Here is a 24,852-nt window from a genome sequence, read left to right as displayed (position 1 = left end):
TGGATTGTCGATCGACTCAGGATCTTGCGCGATGCGCGCTCATTTACTTAAATCCTCATCGAGTTTTAAATTCCCTTACCCATATCAGCCTTATTCTTGAACGTGAATCTACAACCGGATCGCCGACAGTGAAAATGCGTCGTTCGTTGACCCGCAAAGGGACAGTACTCCGTGGCGCAATTTTCCGTGGCTCGAAAACGTTGAAAGCCTTCCTGAATTATCGCCGAATCCTTGCGATGATAATTCGCATGCATCTGTACATCGGACGTCGATATGTATACTTTGTCGCAATTGTCGTGAATGCAGTGATAGTGAGTCTGCTTCCTGTTGTGGGGACAGGATCGGCTTGGATGTCGTTCCGAACAATCGTCGGTTGGCGAATACCGCATGAAGCCGTGCTGCAACGACTCGTCGCGTTTCTTGTGCCACTTGAAGTGCCTTATCATCTCTTCCTTCTTTATGAAAACCCTCCCGCTGCAGTCCAAACAATGAAAGTGCTCTCTGCACCCCAATTCTTTGCAGTAAGGACTACCACATTCTTGGCCTGAAGAGAAACGCCTCACGTATCGAGAGTAATCTATTATTGGCTGTGGAGCCGACGATTTTGAGCCTATTAAATTCTCTGCCACTGGTGACATGCTCTGCCTCAGTAAAGCTGCAACAAAAAACCAACACGATTTATCGTCGAACTCTCTAATAAATCATCAATTTCAAGTGCAGCTTCGGAAAATTACCAATTAAACGATAATACCGAGTTTACTCCCGAACATCAGATATTCAGATAACATACGAAAAGGACCATTTCCTGCTGCCCTGTTAGTCGAGCAGGGTAGTTTTTATTGTTCACTAAAAATGTCATTCATTCACGAGAATACTGGGGGATGCAAGATTTCACGGATTAGACGTATTTCGGTGCTTCGATGGTCGATTGTAAAAGGTTCAAGATTTTCAATCGACCTTCACTGGAAAATGTATTGGCCTTCGAAAGTGTATTCGTCCTTGGGATTCTTAACATCGTCTGGTAAAGCAGGAAACATTTTGAACGTTCCCAGAAGATTCATGAGAATCTACTTTATCGATGGCTGAGCAAATACGGGGCAATATATAAAGATACGAATTTTGTATGTAGTCGATGAATGTACGTCGGTAAAATAGAGCTCGTGCCCAATATCGACTCGAAGTCGATGTGCTGCTGAGTGGGATATTGCAAAAAAATCTTGAGATGGCGCTAGCCGATGAATTTGAGTTTGCGGTCGAGTGATGCACACGTACGAAGAGTTATGAGCTCGAAAGTACGTCGACCCACGAGTTTGTTTTATCGTGGCGGCAACAACTGAGAGGTGGCGATCACCGACAACTGGTTGTACCGTCGCTTTTATTTGCTACGGTGGAATACGAGAGGACGAAAGAAATAAAAAATGAAGAAGAGGAGGGCGAGGCATCGAGGGCCTGAGAAAGGATCGAAGGGGAGTAACTTTAACAATATATTTCGGGACGAGCTGGTCGGGCAGCATGAGTTTTGCCCAAAAATCGTAAAGCAAGAACACGTGGCACGACGATTGCGCGGACCCGTAGCGCTCCGGATTAAACTGGGAATCCGAGTTTTTCCGTCGTTGCGATTTCAACGATTTCGCGGGACGAGTCGATCAAGCGTGGTTGACCGCCCGCGTTGCGATCTCTCCTCGTCGAGGAACGGCACTCGCCGGCTCGCATTCTCGGGACAAACGAGACGGGAAAAGGAAAAAGGTTCACGTGAATTGTCGGCGTTTCGTTGCGGGCAAACAGTGCGCTCGGAGGAAGCTTTGCTACGAGCGCGGTGAGATTCGCGAGTGCTACCGAAATTATCGAAACGCCGAACAATCTTAATGGCCCCGAGGGGACTTTCTTAGGTGCAAAAAATTGTTGCGAGTTCCGGCTAACCGCGCAGCAGTCCTTCATCATCATCCGCGAGACCAAATTTCGAAGCAGTTTTTGGAATCGGAAATGTTGTCTCTCACCGAACTGTGCGCTCTTACTTTCGTGGCAGTTTAATTGTGACGAAAAGACAGCCAAAGCATTTCGTGTTATTGAAATTTGCATCAAATTGAAATCAACAATTCATCGATTTTCGCAATAAGTCCCATCGATTTTTTTTCTCCCTGATCGATCGTTCGCTCATGCCATAAGGTCAGCGAACTGCACACCCGGCGTCAACGTATTCGCGATCAAAATTTTTCGCAATTCCGCATACAAAGAAAGACGCAAAATCGAGTATAAAAAGAAGCTGCAAAAAAAAGCGCAAAGTCGAGGGAGCATCCCCGATTCCGAGAAATACTTGCCCCCGACGTTTGAATGTGTTCAGAAACGAGTTTAAAAATTGTCGAATATTTCTTGATGGGATTTGGGGAAGGGGAAAAGTCTTGCTCGCCAGGACCCTACTTCTTCTTTCGTTTCTCATTCTTCTTCTTCTTCTTCTTCTCTTTCCCCACATCCGCCTACTACCTTTCTTTGCGAAAGAAGAAAAACACGTGCGCGCAATCTCGTATATGCCTCGACCCAATGTATCTTCACGTGTAATTTATGCAAGGATGTTTACAGACTGGATCGAATATTTCATGATTAAACATGCTTTACCGGTCATTGTTCTTCAAATTTCGAACATTTCTCTTTCATCTCCGTCCTTTATCTTTATTTTATTTTATTTTATTTTTTTTTCATGATCGAATGAAACATTTATTCTGAATAAATGTTAGGAATTATGTACCGCGATACGTTGCTTGAGTTCAGTGAAAAAAAGGATATGACGCTGGACCAGTCGACCGGATGCGATTTATTCTGGGAATTTTGATGAAGAAATTTGAATATTCGGACCATCGCGATCGTTCCCGCTCGTATTTCTGTTTATCGAGTAATTCGAGCCGCATATGATTAGAATAATTCGTTCATTCGCAGGAGAGCAATTTGGAGCGATAAATCGTTCGTCGTTGTATGATGTAAAACGTGCCATACATGTCGCATGGGTTATAGAAATAAGCGATGAATGAAGAGAAAGGACGAGGGAAGATAAAGAGAAAGAGGAAAGTAGAGAAACGATGCAAAGCCACCCCGGCTCGCCCACACCTCGAGAGTCCCTGTGACGCGCGGTGGGTTTGGCCATCATCGAAAAGAAAAGAGGAGAAAAAACGTTGAAGAGAAGCGAAGGTTCGCGGACATATGGGAATACAATTTTTCACATTCAAAAATAGCCCGAAACGTGACTGCGCTTAAAACGAAGAATCTTAAAAAAATATATGAAACTCTTGTCGGCCGAAAGAGCGGCGAGGAGGGAAGGGAGGAGGTCCAAGGGAGAAACGTACACGAGTCGAACGTGTGCGTTCGGCGGGCCCTTGGCTCACGCTCTCTCTCTTCCTCCCTCTCTCTCTCGCGGGTCTTTCAGGCCCAGAAACCCTTTTATTCCGCACGTTCTTAAAACTCTTCGAGCCTGTGCATGCGTATATAAAACCGGGCGAATAAAAAAAAGGGAAAAAACCGAAGGAAAAAATATATATGTGTATAAAAATAAAGAAGAACAGCGAGGGAGAGAGGGGTTTAAAATTTTCAAAAAGAGCCCCGATGTCTGAAAAGGCCCCGTATTTCAGAGCTCCCATATATGCTCGCACAAAACTCTGCCCCTCTCACTCTTTCTCTCTCGCTTTCTCTCCTCGTCTCTCCATCCTTTTTTATCATTTAATCCGTAGGTCTCGGCTGAATAACCCTTTTATAATCCTCGCTCAGGTTTGTGAACTGCGTATACGGGGGCCACACTAGCAATGCCAGGCCGCGCATCGCGTATACTCGTCGCGCATGTTCCTAATCTTCTTTCTTGTCTTTTTAGTGCATTTTTTTTTTTTTTCAACCACGCACGGCCCAAATGTTAGAATATCAACGCGAATGTGGCGCAGGGCTCGAAGTACTCGGCAATTTGAGTGCGAATTGGAGCCTCCTTGAAGAACTGTTGAAATCTTTTGTTGGATGGAATACTTGGATATGTTTTGTTTCGTTGCGGCACGACCGAAGCGACGAAAAAAGTGAATTTTATTGGGTTTATTGACTCTACGAATGAAAATTACTTCCCCAAGAAATAAGAAATTTGAGAAGTTTATTGTTTTCTTTCTGTGAACGTAACAAGAGAGAAAATGAGGAAAGTTTTTGCACCAATTCACTCGGAGGCTTTGAAAACGCTGAAGGAGCGAGGTTAGGTGCACTATTTCCGGGAATGCGACAAGTCTGAGCGCCATGCACGCGGGGGAAGAAAGAGAAAGAGACAAATGGCACGGAGAAAGTGAGCGAAGATAGCGGAGTCGAAGCGAGACGAAGTAAAGTGCGAATGGGTTGAGGCTGTGCTGATGCTAACTATTCTAAGATACGAAAGAGTTAAAGAGCGAGAAATAAAGGGAGAGAGAAAGAGAGAGAAAGAGCCTCGTGTCGGTTCCGTTTTGGAAAGTTGCAGCGACTTATTGTCTCTCGAACACGCGGGACTGTACTCGATGTACTTTGGGATATTACTGCGATGTTATTTCTGTCAAAATTGCGTTATGGTAGTCACTCTACTGTCCCGTTTTCCGGTGGCTCTTTTCTCTCTTTCTCCCTTCCTTTCACCCTCTTTTTCAATCTCTTTCTAACCACCGTCGCCACAATTTAGCACCTTCGCTTATTCGATTCGTAACGAATAACACACAAGTTCATTTCGATTCCTAATCCTGCTCAATTTGTCTGAAAAGTTTACATTTTCAGTAGCGAGTCTTGACTATGTTTGATGAACTTTGTAGCTGATTTGAAACTTTTTGAAAAATACGGTAAAATTCTTGCACAATTATAACCGTACGGTCAACTGATAACGCACCACGCCATTTTCACTATATATTCCACGTCAAAAACAGGCGCAGAGTAGCGTTCGAACAGTTTCCAAAAATCAAATCACAATTCTTATTCGTCGAGGCAAACAAGCTCGGCGATTGAATGAAGCCACTTTGTAGATGGTTAGCAGTGAAAGAGGCCATTGATGTTGAAAAAAATTCGTTCCCCCGACTCCAAAATGACTTATTTCCCTGGAGAAATTCATCATAGTAAACATCGGGAGAAGCGAACCAGTCAAAATAAAAAGAAACGTCGAATCAATACCCTGGAAAGCTCGAGTCTAAAATTTACGCCACGTGCAAGATTTTTAGCAGTGTTCATGTTGCACCCTGAAGCAATCGCGGCGGGAGCGAGCGAGCGAGAGAGAGAGAGAGAGAGAGTGAGAGAGAATGAGTGGCTAGAGTGGGTTCAATTAATGTGTGTTCCACCGTCCACACGCGCGCCCTTTTTATCCCCACCTCTTTCCCCTGCGGGCTTACGCGAGAGGGGATTGAGCTTCTCGCTTCATAACATTTCCGTCTCTTTCCGACACGAGGCTTCTTTTTTTTAATCACCCGGTACCCACATGTACACGTATATCAAGGCTATGATTCGGTGGAGTATGGATTTTTCGTACTTGCTGTTCTTAGTGCCCTCGCTTTTACAGAAAATAAAGTGATGGGGCTGTGAAACAGTCCCCTAGTCCAAATCAGCCCCCTTAAAATTCCTTTTTTTCTTCCGTTTTTCATCCCTCTCGCTCGCATTTTCGGACGAATAACGCCACCCCCGTCCTTGCCCCGATTCACGACGAGTTTCCATCGAACTGCGACACGTTGGAACATACAATTTTTTCTCTCTTTTTCTTTTTTATTTCTCGAAAGGGAGGAGGGGGAGGGCACGCATATCGACTAGGGCACACCCTTGCTCGCTTATGTGTAACATCAGCCTCCATCGATGAACGCGCTTTAAGCCCACCCCGGGCCACCCCATCTCCAAATCGTCCTTGAAAATAAACAGAATCGAACCCTTTCGACAAATTCAAATAGAGCTCGGATACTGGGGAGAGCACATGTGAAACGTGGATAAGAGCAAGATGGAAATAGAGAGAGAAAAAGGAAGAGAAAATTTTAAGTCCCCCCCCCCCCCCACCTTGCCCCGCGATTCGGCCCACCCTCCCTTAAGCTTTCATGGATTTCCTTTGTTCGTTATGCCACCGCGCGCGCGATCGGCTGAGCGAAATAAATAGAGATGTGAAACGAGACGAGATTTTTTCGTTAAATTTCTTCGCCCCGATGTATGTAATAATGAAAATAATAAAATGAGGAAAGAAAGGAAAAATAGAGTACGCGTTACAGCGACACGGATCGGCAGACCGCTGTCAAAATAAGGAAATTCGACGCCGAGAATATCGAGGTTATGGATGGCTAACCGTTGGTAGGCATGGAAAAATAAAAATGGATCACGTCATCGCCCCATTGTACACACACTTTTTTCTCTTTTTATATTCAGTTGCCTGTATCATTATAGATGCGAAGATTGGAAAAGGGGTTTACACCGAGAACGGAGGGAATTTATTCGTGAAAAAGGGTGGATTATACGCCAAGGGTTCTTCCTTTCTCTCTCTCTCTCTCGGGGCCGCTCACAATAAAAAACTAAGAACGCAATTTTTCTCGAATGTTTGACGATAAGCTCTGTCAATTAATATTTATTACGATTTTTCAAAGTTTACCTTCCCGTAAAACTGACGAATTAAACTGAGCTGATTACCCCCCTGGATCACCTCATGCGACCGAATCGAAACTCTCGATTTCGACTATCGAAGTTTCGATCATCGGAAAGAACGATCCTCGTCGTCAGATACTTTGACGTTATAATTAACCTTTTGAAACAGTGATTCAAAGCTATGACAAGAATGGAAATGGCTTTCTATTTTCCGCTAGAAGTTCCAATGTACGCAATAGAAGCAAAAAAGTATCGACGTTCCCCAAGAGTCGTTGACCACGAGACGCAACATCGATCGAAATGTCATCCAGTTTGTTGGCATTTTTTTTCTCCCCTTAACAATTGCATTCTCTCGTAGAGAGATAAGGAACGACGAGCAGGGGGGAGGAGGCGATTGTAAGGTTGGTAACCTCATGGAACTTGATTGTCGAGGCTAAACTTCGGAGTATCTTTGCTCTTTCGATCGAAGGAGAGACACGTCTATTTTTCAACTAGTTGTGCCGCGAGGCGCGAATAGTGTGCAGAATCCGTTTTGGCTTTTGGCACAAGGGTCCATTTCGAAAGAGCTTCAAGCAACTTGGTTGTTGTACAAAAAAGCAGTCGAAGAAAGAGCTTGAACGGGGCAAAGAGTGGGGAGTATTTGCTTGATAAATAGAGAAGAATTGAGCGAAAGGGCGATAGCGAGAGAGCGAGAAAGAACGAGACTGTTGGACGTAAAGAAAATTCTCGAGATCGCTTGTCACGTCCGCGAGGCAATTAAATTTAGAATATTTTTTAAATTTCTCCGATTCCCCACGACCGAATTATTTGGCACGCGATCTATACGCACTCCGAGTGCATAGCCTTGCATAGACTCGAGCTTTCGTGTATTCTTTTTCTCTCTATTCCCATCTTCTTCTATCGCAATACACGAAACACTTTTAGTTTGGCCTAGGCTTCGAAAAAAGATTGTGGAACGAAAAGCCATCCCCATTTTCATCGATGTTCGATTTTAAAAATTCATAAACCAACTCTCTATTAAACTTTTGCTCGTACAACTCATTGGTGTTTTGATAATCGAGGGAAAATTATGTTCTGACACGAAATCCAATTTGAAAGCGATTGGAAAACTTGATAAAGTTTCGAAAAATCGAAGCTAATGATTGCTTCATTAATCATTTAAGGAATTTCACTGCGATGCTTATTTCTTGACTAAAGATGGAGTGTCATCGGTCTTGCAGCTTTTTTAAAATGATTGAATACTTAATTATGAATCAAATAATTGTCAATCAATCACTCGGACGAAACCCTTTCGACACTCAAGCACGATTAATCTCCGAATAAATAACGAGTCGAAAAGGGGAAAAGAATAATTGAGAGAATTTAATGATTCGGGAGAAATTTGACTTTCGTAATACCACGATACGCCAGGCTTTCTTCCAACGTTTTTTTCCTTGTTAATTAACTCTCCTCTTAATACAGAGAAGTTTAACTGAGATAAACTAGAGACTTGACGAGACTCTCGGTTCTTTCTCCCTTTCTCACCCTTACTCGTTATTATATTCTTGAAATAGTCAACAAACCGGATGCCACGTGACTCTCAGATCGCCGAGGTTCATGCGAGGAGAGAGCGGGAAGGAGAAGCGAAGCATTTTGTGGCGTTAAAGAGCGAAGAAAATGAGAAAGACGCGTGTGAGCTTTAGCCTCATACGTTGAAAAGAGATCAAGAGTATTTCGTGTATATATTATTTCTGGAACGCACATCGTACTCGCCCACTGACGAAACATCGAGTGAAGATACTTTTTTCGTGTCATCTTCTAACGTCACTGGAGCACTGATCTACGTTAGCTCGAGAAAAAGGGGGGGGGGAAGAGATTCCAAGAGCGGGAAATAATTTTCTGTCGTTGATTGATTGCCTCGAAAAATTTGTGAAAATTAAAACGAGATCCCATGGTTCGAAAAGTATGTAGAGAGGGTCCTGTTTCCGAGTAGTTTACGAAATGAACCAAGAGAGAGAGAGAGAGAGAGACGAGTTATGCTTGATTATCGTGTTCGAGTGCGTGCCCTCTTGAGAAGAAATATAATAATGGAAACGAAGGAGAAAAACAAATGGAGAAAATCGTTTTGAAAAATGACAAAACGAGAAGTCTGAGTGGATGGCCTTTGAGAATTCGGAGACTCGGCGCGAGCGAGCTCGTTCTGAACGAGTGGTAATTGCGTCTCGGGGTTAAATCGACCATTATATACATCTATATAACAATAACGTAGACACACACACACGTACGAAGCATGTACGCATACAGAAGAGTTTTACAGTGTGCATGTGTAGGGTGACTTCGATAACGAGTATGCACGAATACATGCCAATTCACTAAAGTTTCCCATTTAGGATCGCACACACATCCACGTACGAAGAATAAACGAATGAGACGAAATTGTGAAACGTCGAATTTAAAACGATCGTTCAATTGTTCTCGATTCCTGGTATGGATGATTCTCGTACGTATATTTGCGTCACCGTCACCAGCCCATAATAACAATATAATGGTACGATGAAACGATGCAAAATAGACATGGAAAGAGAGAAAAAAAGCAATAAAAGAGCCTGCACGAAGATCCAAAGAGCTTCCAAGATCCCGTGAGGCAAATCTCCTCGTGTAGAGAAGTCGTTTGCCGCAGCAACTCAGCCGGACGATCGTGTCATGCTCGAGATCGCACCTTCTTGGCTTGCTCACTGTACTCAACACCCCCCCTTCCAAAACATCGCTACAGTCATTGGCGATTCACTGTTATCTACCGACTATATTGCCATATTTATACCCCCCGCCCTAGCAGAAAACGAAACCTCGTGGACGAAACGAGAATGCGTTTTAGTCGTTGATGTTTGAGTTTTTTCGTTTATCAATTATTTTCGATTCGATGATGGGCATTTTTGATCTTTATCATAGTTGCGACACGATCGACGTTTATTTCTAAATTACGAAATTCAGTCTTTGAACTACGAAGGCGCATTTGGAATAATCGATTGAAAAAGTAAGCTGCGTCGACGGCAGAGCCGCTAAAAAGTCGGTCGTAGAAAAAAGAATTGGAACGAAGATGACTCGATTAGAGAAGATGAAAATGGCGTGTGTTAGATTCTGTGTTTTTCCGTTTGCCGGGTTGCGATCTCGTGAGCCAGTGAAGATTTTTAGGGGCCACCGAGTTACGAGGCTTTGGGATCGTTGCTAAAGTCAATCACAGCTCGGTCAGTCGTCGATGAATTCTTTCGGTTTCGAGGACGGCACGCGGATTGCGCCAATCGCGCCAGAGCTTCTTTCTCTCGCGTCCTCGTCCCTCGCGTGTGCACCTTTCCCGTTCCCGAAAGCTATCGGGGCCAAGCTCCTTCCCCTCCACCCTCTATATTCTCACTCGGCCAACAACGCCCTCGTTTCTTTCGCAAGCTGAGCTTTTTCTCTACGGAGCCCCTCACCCCTCACCCCGCTGCCGCGACGGCTACACCGCAAACGCGTATCTCCTCTTCGCGAGACACTTTTTGTATTGCCAAATATTCGTTGGATCCGAATCAAATTGATGGCTTTCAATTACGTTCGATACAAATCAATTACAATGCGGAAAGCGACATCCGGCGTTCGACGTTCCTCGCAATAATGCTAACGGAATTATAATCGCAAATATCTCGCTGCGAAGATCATTCGAATGCAGAAACGATTCGACGTTTCTAAGATCAGTACTGAAGTTAATTTTAATGTAAACGCTAGTCTCGTCGAAAAAATCGAATTCTGTCAAAGTTATTCTTCCGGCATTACTGGCCGCGATGTTCGTCCTTGGCTTTGATAGTTTCGGCAGTGAGTTTGTTCGCTAAAACTATGCTGCGGTTGGTTTTGGTACTAAAATCAGGTCGGTATCGCCAATATCGATGATGAGAAATAATTGGTGAATGGTGAGCTCGATCGGTCAAAGCTGTCGGTGTGAATTTGCTCGAAATTCCGAGCGCAGCAGCAGGAGGCGAGACATTCGAAGGTTAATGATTTTCCCTTTGGTTTAGCTTTTTTCACTCTGATTTGGCAATCTCGGGACTGCGTGCATAAGCAAGCGGGATAGAGAAACTTGGTGAGTTTCGTATGTGATATTCGGTGGGGGCGGGGGAGGGGGAAGCGAAAGGTAGGACGAAAAATTAGAACTGCATTCCGGTATGTTGAAGGGATTCGCGAACGGTGTATTCCCTTAATGCTCGGCGCGGTGTGTTCTCCTCCTCCCACCCCTTCGCCTCCTTTTTCCTTTCCTTTCTACCTTTTCGCCTGGGCGCTATCTCAGCCTCGAGCCGATTCTCGAATGGCCGAAATTAATAAAAAGTTGAGGAACGATAAATTAGGCCGCTGGCGCGCCGGCTACTCGACTCCCCCTCCCCCTAGCCCCACTCCTTTTACGCTCAAGAGGACCATTCCTTTTCTCAAAGTCTGCTCGACAGAGAGAGGAGAGAGAGAGAGAGAGAGAGGGCGCGAGTGAGAGACTGAGAAAAAGCAAGAGCGACGAAGGGCCCAGGCGATAATAAATTTCAAATATAAAATTTCGAATCCTTTCGCTCTTATATGCGCGTTCGCGTTCTTCGGACCAAAGGACTTTGGGGGTACGAGAGGTCTCTCGTTTTTACGAGAGTGCCATTGTGTCTGAGTATCCGCAGCGTCCCCTTCCATCTCCCGCCTCGCTGCTCGCTCTCTCTCTCTCTCTTTCTCTTTTCGACCAAACGATATTGCCGAGGACGCGGGCTCTTAATGTTCGAGAAAACGAAACGAGAAATTAACCCCTTCGCCCCACCTCGCCGGCCCGCCCGCTTTTGCTGCCTCTTTTGTGACCCCTCCTCATATTCTTGCAATTATAAATTGCAAATGTCGATACGTGAACGGCGTCAATTGCATTAGTCCCGATGACGATAAAACGAAACGAATGAGGCAACTCGAAAGGCATTGAAATGCTGCGGCCGCTATCGCCAAGATTGGTGGACAGCTTGTCAAATATTTACTTAGCTACTAATGCGAAAACTTTTTACTCCAACAACTGCGATTCCCCTTCTTCGATTATTCAAGCTTCTCAAACTCGAGCAGCTTCGACGTCATTCGATCAGATTTATCGCACTGCTCATAAACCGCATTTAAAGTTTCGAGTTAACCGTGAAATTTAGTCGTTACGATCGGAACTAACCGAAACGTTACCAATTCGGAGTCTTCCTGGGACGACTTCACTTTTCGTCACGGCCGATCTTCGACGACGGTTCCCTCATACAATTCAGCCAATTGCCAATGACTTTGAACAAAGCTAGGAGACATGCGTTCCAACGAAATCGAGTCACGGAAGGGAAGACAGCCCGGGAAGGGATCGAAGAGATTATAAAGATGAGTTCGTGGCGAATCTTTTCATTAACCCAAAAAAAAGTCGAAATAGTTGATATAAAATTGACCAATACCGGAGCTTTCGAAATGAAGGCTCGAGCAGCGCTTCCTCGAGCAAGGCTCGAGAGTACTCGAGAAAAGGGGAAAGAGAGTGGGAGAGGATGGAGAGTCGGGGAAAGGCGTTTGGCAGATTGGACGAGTGCGGAGCGGTTAAAAATTTTCCAAACAGCCCGAGCAAGGGTTTAGCGACAATCGCGGGTTTAACCGTAGGAACGGGAGGATTAGAAGAAATGCACAGGGACGGGGGTGGTGGGGGGGTAAATACAGTTGGCAAACGTCGTCGAGTGAAGAACCGAGAAAGAGAATAACGCAGGCAGGCATATATTTATAGCTATGTGGATATCGTGTATAGATATATTTCTATATTCATATGTGTGTGTATATGTATATGTAAAATACGGAGTAAGGCTAGCTTTAAAGCAGGCAAGCCAGTGGCAACTACTCTAATTGGCCACTTTGTCCATTTATTCGATTTATTTAAATTATGGGACAATTGACAGTAGGCATTCTATTTTTTAAATCTCCCTGCCTGCCCGGGGCTCCACATACGACTGATTGGGCGAGATTGGCGTGAGACACTGGCCCCACAGATTCCCCAGTTGTGGGCTTAATCAGCTTTGATTGCTGACCGGCTCTTTCTCTCTCGCTTACACCAATCCCTCGTTCCCGTATGCGAGCGCTTTCGCGCATCTCTTTCTATCCCTCTTTCGCCATCACCCACCCACCCCCTCACGGCATCGTCAACGTCCGACGCGACCGTACACTTCGCGACCTAACACATTTTATTTTATTCCGTTTTACGTCGGACGATCCCCCTCACCCCCTTCTTTCCTCGGCCCCCTGCCTCCTGCCCCTTTTCAGCTAATACAAACGCTTGGCTTTCAAAGAGAAAGAATAAAAAAGAAAGATCGTTCTTCGGTGCGCTTTTATTTCAATGAACTTATCCACGCTCGTTCCCAACCGGGCGAGCCTCTGTCCCAAGATTTTCACGATCATCAACTCGAGCATCGCGTCTAATACGATTGTAATATCGACCGAGAGAAATTGTTCTAATGTCACTACGAATTGAGAGCTTCTCGAAGCGATGTGAAGTCGCTGCAGCGATTCGTACAAGGGACGAATCAAGGGATATTAGGGCGTAATGACTCGTCATTATGGGATGACCACGCGTTCGAATTCAGCCTCATCGAAATAATCGGTAATTCGAAGCGCGGTGAATCCTCGTCGAAATCCCGGTCCTGTCAGAGATTCGGAGAAAGTAGTACTGACATTTCGAGTCGAAAGAGACCGTTTGAGACGAGCAATCAATTATGATTACACGGATCAAGTTCCATCCCTTAATTCTACACTTCGAAGCCCATTTCCACTAAAACTCACCGAAGCTCGCTCGTCGCAAGAACAACAATGCTTTTTTTATCTCAACTACGTGGCCTTTTTTTTCTCTGCTTAATCGTACGTCGAGTATTACGAACCGGGAATTCATCTAATTTCCTTCATAATTCCCATAATGCTGTGGGCGGATATTTCAATAAAGGGGGGAAGCGCGAGGCGCGCTGACCCTGCGGGTTCTACCGATCAGAAAACCGGCTGAAACTCTCGACGCAGCACGGTTCTCGTCAACTCTCGGCTATTACGGATATACATATCGCTGCGTTTCCGTCAAACATCCTACTTTGCTCGAAGCGGAAAAACGAAAAAGTTTCCACATATACGAAGCGTGTGGAGATTAACTAAAATGCGGGATCCGAAAAATCATTAATAAATTGACAAGGAACGGGGGGATAACGAATATCGACGTGGACGAAATATTTTCAAGGAAAAGAGAACCTCAAATTTACTCACCAGATACTTTGGGATCAGCTGAATCGACCTTCATTGATGCGAGACTGACAATCGTTGGTGTGACCTAAAACGAATAAAATTCAACTCAATAATTAACGATGAAAACATAATATTTTAAAGGAATCGAATATTTCTTAAAGATTCGTCGATATATTTATTCACGGGTGTTTATATCTATGCATTATTAATTAACCGGTTCGTTGACACCGTTGTAAAGCATGGTTATTCAACGAGCGATGAATAAGCATGAATTGAAGAAGGTTTGGGCGTATGTTAACGATGAGACACGAGGCTAAAGGGGCCATTATCAATGATTTCCGGTTTCGTGAAAGAAAAATTCGAGGAATACTTTATGAGAAAGCGAGTAAACGCACTTAATAGTGGCTTTAATTAGAATCATCATTCGAAGCCGAGCAAGAGCACCCTCTGATTGGGTCTCGGATCAGTGACCTTGCCTCACGTTTATACCGCAACCGCATCGAATATTCAAACCGACGACGCTTCCGTTTTCTATCGCTTTCAATTTTTCTTTATTCTCATATTTGCTTTCTTATTTTTTAAAGTTGGCGTCATTTCTTGGAGTTCGATTATTTCACTGTCCCCGTTTGTCTCGTGATAATTCGTCTTTTGCCAAAGAAATTACGTGGACCTCGAGCACTGAATCAGGAGTGGACAAAATGCAGTTGAAAACGATCCACAAACTCCGGAAGTCCATTGAATAAAAATGCTGGATTTGAAATTCCTGCAACGAGTGTCCCAGGGCCGTGGATAAGACAAACGGAAAAATTGAATAAACAGAGAGTGTTGGTACCGAGAAAGGGGACGGAGAAAAGAAGCGTGAAGGAAGCCGTACGTCGCGCTGCCACAAATTATTCGAATCCTGTACGATTTCCGAAGCCCTTGCCAGTCGGAGGCGACTGAATTTATGAACTCGTTGCCACATCATGTTCCCCCTTCCCTGATCCCAACCGCTCTCTCTCTTTCATCCACACTTCGGTAATTGTCCGTTCATTTTATTTTCGAATTATTTCGTTGAGTGGTCTAAATATTCGGGTCCTCCAACGGAAGAGTAAAGTTCGCCTCGATCATAAATTTCCCAACGACCCAATTCCTGTCCCAAACAGCACTAATTTAAGCTCAAAATCCGCACAATTTTTCCTGTCAAGTTGACACGCGCAATGATGAGATCTCGCGCCCCGAAACCCCCACGGTCGAACGAGCCTCATTCGCTCCGCTCGCACGCCTCCTTCCGCAGAAATAAAAAAATCCACAACCGTGCGATCGATGACGAAAAAAAAGTGCGCAAGAGCCATCGATCGCTATCGCAGATCATAGTGCGTACAGCCTTTAAATAAAACAAAAAAAAATTGTATTATACATTACAATAGTGGGTATTATTATTGTATAGATGAAATGGGATAAAAAGAAGAGTAAAAGCAGAGAGAGAGGAGAAGAGTGAGATAGTCACATGAAGAATATAATGGTCTATGGGGTCAGCGATGCTGGCGAGTTGTAGTATCAAAAGGAGTGGAATAGCATCGCCACAGGCGCATGGATTTCGCAACCGTGTATTGGCGAAGAGTAAGAGAAGCCCAAAGGAGAAAAGAGGAAGAAGAAGAAGAAGAAGAAGAAGACGAAGAATACGGAAAACTAAGATGCATATACATATATATATTCATATGGAAGTGTATATAATATATATATAAAGATATATGTACGTGTAGAAAGGTGGAAGGCGGAGGAAACGAGTGAGAAGGAAGGGGAAGCAAGGAGTGTTACAGAGGGTACATGAGAAAACAATAGAGCTGATTTGCAAACAATAGAATAACGTTAAGACGAACGAAGAACGAAGAAGAGGAAAGAAATAAGAGATTGAAAAAGAAAAAAAAGAGGAAAAAAAAGGAAGGAAAGAAATAAGTGAAACAAGAAGAAGGAAAAGAAAGATAGAGGTGCACATAGAGGCTTCGAGTATTATATGCCATGTTGCTTTATTCTTGTCTTATGGCATAACGCGAAAAAGAGGAAGGGGGACAGAGGGGCAGGACGAATATATTCTTCGTTCGTTCGTAAGAGAGGGGAGGAGAGGAAGACAGAGACGAGAAAATGCAAAAGACAAATGAGATAGACAAAGAGGGACAAAATACGAGAGAAGAAACAGTTGATGACGGGGAAGGGGTCGAGGGTAAAAACGGGTGGAGAGGATCAAGGGGGAGGAAAAAAGAGGCAAGAACGCTCGCATATGCCCATTAATATTCAAAGGCGCAAAAGTAATGTAAAACGACACGAGGACGAAAAATTCAACCCCGGGATGAATAATTTCGATTCTCCGGCTATGGGATTCCTACTCGTGGAATTCGTGTGTGGTTTCCTTCTGTCTTATCCTCGTGACTACCCGTGTATATGTGCGCTCAAAGTGCAACACGGTATTTTTCTCAATTCCTTTTACCTTTTGCCTTCGTGATTATATTCGCGTGTGTTTGTTTGTGGACAATAACCGTATGATCTGAATACGTGAACTTTTACATCTCTTATTTTATTTAATTTACGTTTGTACCAGGAAATGCCAAGTTGGTCATTGCTCGATCTCGAAATGCATATTTACGCAAATAAGATTTATGGGCGGATGCGTATACGCGGTGTATTATTCAATTCACTCTGCCCATGCTTCTTTTTTTCATTCTTTTGTTTTTGCTCAACGTTTTTCTTACTATTTTCGATGCTTTCTACGCATTCAAAGTAAATGAAGTTTGCATTCTTTGAATATATACATTGAAATTTCGATGCAAATTAATGTTTCTTGAATTCTCGTAAGCACCCGTTCACTCCTCTTTCGTAATGAGTCAAAAATAATGATCCCCCCCCCCCCCCCCCCCTCCCACCCTCGCCGGAACACCCAATTCATCAGTCTCTTCTTATTCCATAAAAAAGAAAATGCGGTTTAACGAGGAAATACGTTTGATTGGTAAATTCCACTCGTGCATGCTCGAAACGATGACGAGAGAATGAACCAAGTGACGAACAAAAGATCGCCCCCAAGAGTCTATAAAACTTTTGTGAATAACACGAGAGAATCTCAATTCTCGGTTAATTGATGATGAAAAGAAGCAACCCGCATGATATATGCGGTTATAGCTTGACTACTTTTCATCCACCCGCTTTCATGCATCGTTCACGCTTCATTATTCACGCTGGGTCAGCGAACCCACGCGTCCGCCATGATGAATTAACTCGAAAGATAATATTCCAACGTTTTTCATAACGAAATCGAATTCACCAGTTTTTACATCGTTTGGAATAATGAGTTGGTGATCACTTTTTATTGACGACGGATTTCGTTGGTCGGGAAAGTGAAAGACTTTTGGGTCTGTATACAAAGCGCTGCACGGAATGACACGAAGGCAAATCCTCAGCTGATTTTTAAGGAGAAAATTTGAAACTCACCCTCGAATCGTCGTTGTCGTCGCGCCTCGCGTTCTGTAACAAAACACTGCCCATGTGCGCCTGAAGATTTTGTTGCAGCAGCTGAGCCAGTTGTGGATTCTGGGCGAGTATCGCTGGGTTTTGTTGGAGCAATTGGGCGAGGGCGGGATTTTGCACGAGTATTTGACTTAGGGGTGAGTTGGCTAGTGCCTGAAGAGGATGGCCGAGGGAAGGTGAGGCCGAATTCGAGGTTTGGCTCGCCTGTGACAAGTTTCCCGAGGCATTTTGTCGCGGCGGACTTTGAGGCGTGTGCGGCGGCGTTGGAGGACTTCCGGGTGCCATCGACGACGCGTCTTTTTCTTCTTTCACCTTGACCTTTCCTGAAATCCAAATAAAACGGTTTCGATTACAAGCTTTTTCTAATTATTTTCACAGTTTATTGCGTGCTCATTATTTTTGTCCGCGAGTCGCAAAACAGCCGCAATTTATAGTCGACTTTTCGGAGCAGCGTGGTCAATATAGAAATCCGTTATCACAGAACGAGAATCGATTAGCGGAGTTTCGGTTCGTACAGAGCCCGCGGTCCCGATCGCCTCTTTCTTTCTTCCTCTGCACTTCCGAGCCACCGTGTCCTATCGTGCCAATCAATTAGTCACGTTTCCGTCCATTTCTGCCAAAAGTCGTGTGCAGCCTCATTGATGCTCCGTACCCGAAGATTCCTCCAGGCCCTCAGCGCTGAATTACAGTCATTATCTGACATAAATCCGTCGTCGAATCCCTCGTGGAATCCCGACCTCACTCGCACATTTTCAGCCCCTCAAATTCGCATTTAAACAATATTTTATCGCCAGCTGAATTTCGTTGAACATTTTTTCTATCCCATGAGCTTCTAACAATTCGGATGGAAACGATCATACAAAATACCACCAGTTCGAGGTCTGGATATGGAAGAACGAGAAAAAAATCTTTGACTACTGAGTGAAACAATTAAGATCCACGGACAGCAAACGTCAATTCTCAAGTCCTTAAATTTCGATCAAAAAAACCGTGTTTTTTCTAATTAATCAGCCAACTAGAGCCTTATAAAGGGGAATATCAGTGTGAAAAAAAGAGATTGGGCGCAAAAGAACTTCCGTACGGTCCAGGGATAGCAGACTAATCGGTAAAGAACTTGTTACATATTAATATTTAAGTTACGTCATTCAATGTCATCCTCTCAAAACTTTAAACGCGTTTTTCTCGAAACCATGTTTTTTGACCTGGTTGACATCTGTCAAATTTTGTCCAATCGACTTTATTCAAAAAGGATTCTCTTCAGAAAACATTTCAACAACGTCATTCTTTTCTAATAAAAATTTTCAAACTTCCTACGATGCTGCAATAGCTATGCTATTATAATTGAATAATCTTTTTGAATTTTTTATTTAACACGCTTGCTGTGGCACTTATGCTGTCAACCGTCGGGGAATCTTTTTTCGAGACGCCATTTTGCGACCGCTCCTCTGCTTAATAAAATGTACTAAAAATAAAAAATCCTTGTATACTTTTCATTACTTGAATAATTAATACACAAAATTTCAAATAATTTTATCGAGCCCTTTAAAAAAAAACAAATCCCAAAAAATACTTCATTTTTCAGCCTGTCACACTGATATTCCACCTTAAATTTTCACTCTGCTAACGATTCTATCGAATAATATGACTCAAAACTCAAACTGTTAGTGGTGCAAAATTCGTTAGGCTGTTCAACGTAACCCTTGAGAATAAGTTGTGTGCAGTATCGTACGTACTCTCCGCCCACCAACCCTTATCGTTTTAGTTTCGAGCTCGGGGCAAACTTCACGAAATGGCGATACGTTTAAATTCACATCTCGACTCATAAACGTACACTAAACATTTTATATACACATGGATACGAGCGAGCTTGAGTGTGTGGGTTTACTAGATGCTTTAAATCATCCGGTCGTTTATGCCCCGGGAGAGGGAGGGGCCCGGGTGTACTTGTCGAAACTTCAACGTCCACATGCGAACGTGTATCGCTGTTAGAGGAAAGCCCAAGTTGGTGAGCCTCGTTAACGAGTGCGTGGCTCATATATCTGAAACTTTCCGATTGATGGAAAAGCGAATTTTAGCTTCAATTTAATCAAAATTAAATTGTAACGCGTTTAATCGATTTCTGTACTCGATCTCCATCGGTTCAACTTTTAATTAACGATTTAACTGTTGAAAAATCGTCGTGTGGAACTTTATAACAAGCGCGTAACAGACCGTAACGTTTTCATTGGCATCGAGTCGTTGTTTTTGTGCCGAAACGTCATTCGATAAGTTTCCTGAGAGCTTTTCGATTCGAAGATTTTTTTATTCGTTTTTCGAAGGTCTTTGCCGGCGACGTTGATTGGGCTAATTGATTATTATCGGGTTCTGTGAGCTCTACTACTTTGTACGTTGCTCTGTAGCGTTTTTTAACTAGAATCGTTTGGTTATAATCCACGATATTTTTTCTGCGGAGTCGCCCTTTTTATTGGTCATCGTCTGAGGACGTTGAACGTGAAATTTAGTGGAAATAAAAATATGAAAAATGAGATACTTTTGATGATTCAGTGGCGAGACGCCGTCGTGGCCGTTCCGGAAGTGTTTCTCGCACGATTCCAAGAGCACTGATTTTTGTATGATTTTTTGGAAACACAGTCCCTTTAAAAATCGAGGAAACGGGTGGGGATCTCGATTGGGTGGTCCTTCGACTACGAGCCTCTTTTACCATTGGATGCTTCGAGCCCTGCGGGAACGACCATCGACTGATTGGGGAAAAAAGCCGAGGGTTCCGAAACAAACTTGCTGCAGGGAAGAAAAAATACAGGAGACTCTGCAGCCAGCAAGGAGGGGGTCCCTCGTCTCGTTCGTTTAGGGTGGCAGCCCAGAGAAGGGAGAGGCTAGTCGTGAAATTGAGACATCTCGATAACCAATGTCCCGTAATTGCTTTTCAACAGGTGACCTTGTTCCAATCGAGTCATCTCCCATTCGGAAAGGTTCAAATCAAACGTTCAACGAAAATCTTGTGGTTTTCCACGCTCACGAACCTCTTGGAATTATGAAATTTACTTTTTTTTTTCGTCATTTCACAAAATGATTATAAAAGTCTCGAAAACTCAACGTTGTGGCGAATTCAAACATTTTATTCGTTCTCGAAGAATGAAAATGATGTTTGTTTCAAAATTGTAGCAGCATATTATTCGGAGGAGCTGCTAATCGACAAATGGATACTAATCAATAAACATGTAATTTGATGAAGCTTTGAGAAATAATAATGACTTTTGACAGTAATTTAATGGCAGGGATATATAATAACTGATATTTGAAAAGTTGATTCAATCGATCGCAATACTGAATTGATTTTATACCGTTGAACCGCCTCCCCGAATTTGAGGGAATTTATGAAATTTGTCCTCAGGCTAAACGGTTAACCGCATGATGAATTGGGGAAACTCATCTTTGGCGAGGATGAAAAAAGGTTTGGAAAACGGTTGGAGCTCTTCTCGGACGTGCGTGAGAAACAACGTAACCCGTCTTCAACCCCCTCTTTGAAATTTCGACCGTTCTCTCTCTGTCGCACAGGATTCACAGAGGCATTCTGATACGAACGATAAACGAATGCTTTCCGATGCTCGATAGGGTTTTTGGGAATAGGTGCGAGAGACGGAGGCAGAGTATTTGGCGCGGATGATCTCTAGAGGGGGTCCTTTTACCTTTGGGGGGCCATCGAGAGGTTTCTTCTCCAGGTATAACATTGGACGTCGATTCGGGAGCGGATATTACGAGAAATATATAGGAGCAGACATGTGTGTGCAATGCTGCAAGACGATCCATGAGAACGTCAAACTTTCGGATTTTTACCTGCACTACCTTTTCTTTCGGGAGGTGGTTTTTGGCCATATAACGGAGAAACAGTGACTACGATAGTTTAGGATCGAGGATTGATGAAAGAGGAAAAAAACGGAGGAAGAATACATACGAAAATACGAAACGGAAAGGCTTAAGGAAAGCCACATGTGGACGTGTAACGGCACCGGGATCGATTACGAGTCCTCAGAAATTACGAAACCCCCTTGTGCCGAGGTTTCCTCTCGGGCTCTTGAAGGAAAAAAAGAATCAACTTCCCTTCCATTTTTTTCGTCGAGCTTTTTCATAAATGCTACAATACTTCCCACGAAACTTTCCATCCATCATTTCACGCGGTAATGTGATTATTTCGTTTTTCACGATGTTCGAAATTACCGGAGTTCCGGATTCGAACGCTTTTTTCAATATTCCAATGAGCACGGACGAGGACGAGAATAAATAAACTTGGATCGCTGTGTAATTTCCAACATTTTTACATCTCCCACGGGAGCTCGAACGATTGAAAAAAAAAAAGCAAACAAGAAATCACTATCAACTAGAAAGCGATTTATCATCCGGTGGAAAATTGGTTTAATCAATTTTTCGTTCCATTTTCAAAGTGCGTATCAAAATGAAAAAATTGAGCGAATTTATTGGAACGAAATAATACCGAAAAAACGTTGATGGGAGGATGCGCTCGATTGACCGTCCATGTCATCGTCACTTGTCAGCGGCACTCCACGAGAAAGAGAAATACCTCGAGAGCTCTGACGAATTCGACGCGTCGCGATCGGGGAGACCAAAAAAACCAGGAATCAGGAAAAAAAAGTGAGAGAAAAAAAGACTTTGATGCTCCATCTTTACGAGATACTTAAACCTTTAAACGGGTCACACGGCGCACGGTGCACAGGCTCGGATTTCACCCCAGACTCAGAAAAGCAATGAGATGAGACTGCGTACATGAAAAGGGAGAAGAAAATGTACGAAGAAAAAAAAGGGAGAAAAAAAATTGCAGTGAAAATCGGTTAACCCCGGAAGATGGTGTGTGGCCGCCCCGATTTTTCTCAGGGATTAAATCGAGCGTGTTCCGCTCTACGTACACGCACGTATCCTCGTCCTTGATCATCCCTTGGTCTCGTCGCTCTGTCTTTTTTCAGGGAGCTACGATCTGTGACGCAGGTAGATACCGTGTGCGTATACAGGGGAGACCGGAGCAACACGGGATACTTTAAAAATTGCGGAAACTCATTTTTTTTCCTCGCAATACGGTTTATTTTTCCTGAGAAAAAAATGGGATGGAAACCTTCGAAATTTCCCAAAAAAATATTGGAAAGAATTTTTTTTTTTTTTTTTAAACGGTGGAAATTGGATTAAGGGAGAATGAAGGATTCGCATTTTTTTTCGAATCCTTTTTAAACGAAGCAGTCAAGGTATACGTTGAATTGAAATTGGAGTAAAAAAATCCACAATTTTTCAGGTGTACGCCATTGCGGCCGAAAAAAATATTTTTTTTCCGAAATAACGGCAAAAATTACAACGTCGAAAAAGTTAGGACCGGGAGACGCGAAAAAGTGAAAATAAATATTACGAAGTGCTAGAAAAAAGAATTTGAAGCTCCACCGTTTCTGAGTAAAACCCATGGCGTTGTCAAATTTTGAAAAAGTTATCACCCCAAAATTTTGTTGCCCTTTATTTTAGTCCTTGAAAAATTGTAACAGAGCAAAAAAATGCTGTGGCCATTTCAACTTTTTCGACTTTTTCCTGGGGTACCCCGTTTTGCCCCCGTCTCCCCTATACATAGGTGCGTGTATTACGCGTCGAATATATCGACAGCCACGTTTCTACCTGCACGCGCACTCGTTCGTAAGCCACCCCGAGCGGGAGGAGGTGAATGCGGGGCTGGAGAAAAAGCCTTGGAAAAAAATGAGAAAAAAGTGAGAGGGGTGCGAAGGATCTGCGAGGGGTTGAAGAAAAAAGACGGTGAAATACGGAAAGCAAGGAAAGTGACGGGGAAAGGAGGATAAAAATAGGTAGAAAAGAAAAAATGTGAAAGATTACCCCAAGTGGCGAGAGGTTTGAAGAAGGGGAAGAAAAAACAAGTCGCCCGGAAATCCCCGAAACGATTCTTTTTTTTCTCGGCCTGACGACTTCTCCGCGAGGGGTTGTGTGTTTGAGAATGGGGTAAAAGTGAGTTAATAGTCGGTAAAACGGTATTCACCCTGTGACCCCGTCACCCCGTCACAGTTTGTTTCTCTCTCATTCGGCATTCGCCCATTATTTCTTGCCTCTCATCTTTCTCCCTTTTTTCTCGATTTTTCTCGAGCCGGGGATGTTAAGGACACAGGTATTCGAGTCTTATCCGTGTGCGCGCATCCCCTCGGGGCTCCGAGGACTCCTTTCGCCGAGGAATTTTGTCGAGTACGAAGGAAAAAAAACGATTTGCAAGAGAAATAAAGGATGGGAAAAGGATTTTTTTATTCTCGTCGTTGTGCGTCGAGGGTGAATTCACCCCTTTTTCGACGAGCAGTCCCGATGCCTCGGCAACAAGAGGCTCCTCTCTTTCACGTTGAGCTCGTTTCCCGAAGACGAGTTAAATGTCTCCGTTATAAAAATAACGGACGCGCAGGCAGAGATACGAGTTATTGGGACAACAGAACAGAAGTAACTTCCGGTTTCTCGTTTCTTGGACTCGGTTGACACGAGCAAAGAATCATGGAATAACGAACGCGAGCATGTTAATATTGTGGAGAATCGAAATTCGAGCGATTATTTATACGCCAGTTACTCGAGACTGGTTCGTGCTTTTTGCCACCGGCAGTCCAAGAGACGAGCGAGTCACACGAGAGCCCCCACTAACTTCGTTACTCATAATCGCATTGCTTCGCGGTTTCACTTGTTTTTTCCATTATCAAAGTATTCGTTAAAACGAGCAATAATAAAGTACGTTCACGTGTCAGGATTCTTCGCGTATATTTTCCTGCACGTTTCTCAGCAGCTTCTTTTTCACAATATTCATTAAGCAGCTTCTGCGCCAATGGACTGTGATCCAAAAAACTGTTTTTCAATCCCCTTCTTTCCAGTCTTGGGGCCCTTATTTCGATCCTAAGCACTTTGAACCCTCAGGATTAATTGCATCGAGTGTAACTCCAATCGATCATTCACGTAAACAGTGTGTTGTTAAGGCCTCGAGAGAATCAAATTGCTCGCAATTTAAGGGCAAAAAGCCTAAAATGTGTGTACAGAAAAACGTGTCCGTAATATTTCCATCGAATTTAATGGCATAGCTCTGGACAGTCGTCACTCGGTTGGGGCTTTGACTTTAACGACGTATCGAGAAGAGATGAGGATTATCGATCGTTAACGTTATACGCTCTCAAACAGAGGCCTATTATTACACGGTAAAACTGCGTTCACGGCCGTTGAAGAAAACGAGTAGAATCGAATATGGGAAGAAAGAGAGTAGCTGTGATGGGACGAGGGAGGAGAGGAGAGGAAAAAAGGGGAGAAAGAGTTAGTGAAAAGTAAAGAGCGAGGTATAAACCTACTTGACATGTGGAGCAAAGATATACGCGGATGTAATTCGCCTGCTGTTTGCTGGTCAGTAGATGCCAACGTCGAGGGTTCGCGCAGTAGCCATTTTCAAAAGCCAAAGAGGGGTTACACATTGAAAATACGAACCGCACTTATGAAACGTTGCCGAATTAATGCACG

The 24,852-nt window shown here is 43.6% G+C and overlaps 1 protein-coding gene across 2 annotated transcripts in view; it reads right to left on the bottom strand.

Moving 5' to 3' along the window:
* Positions 1-24,852, bottom strand: part of LOC122413382 (uncharacterized) — a 71,010-nt gene that overhangs the window by 5,475 nt on the left and 40,683 nt on the right. For both annotated transcript variants that reach the window (XM_043423687.1, XM_043423688.1), the window contains exons 5-7: positions 17,287-17,645; positions 13,846-13,909; positions 80-655 (exon numbers count right to left, since the gene is read on the bottom strand). In XM_043423687.1, coding sequence (XP_043279622.1) covers positions 80-655; positions 13,846-13,909; positions 17,287-17,645 — 999 coding nt within the window. The remainder of the gene's footprint in view (positions 1-79; positions 656-13,845; positions 13,910-17,286; positions 17,646-24,852) is intronic.

Source organism: Venturia canescens, chromosome 7 (assembly GCF_019457755.1).
Source record: "Venturia canescens isolate UGA chromosome 7, ASM1945775v1, whole genome shotgun sequence".
NCBI lineage: Eukaryota > Metazoa > Arthropoda > Insecta > Hymenoptera > Ichneumonidae > Venturia > Venturia canescens.
This window is presented reverse-complemented; position numbering and strand designations above follow the sequence as displayed.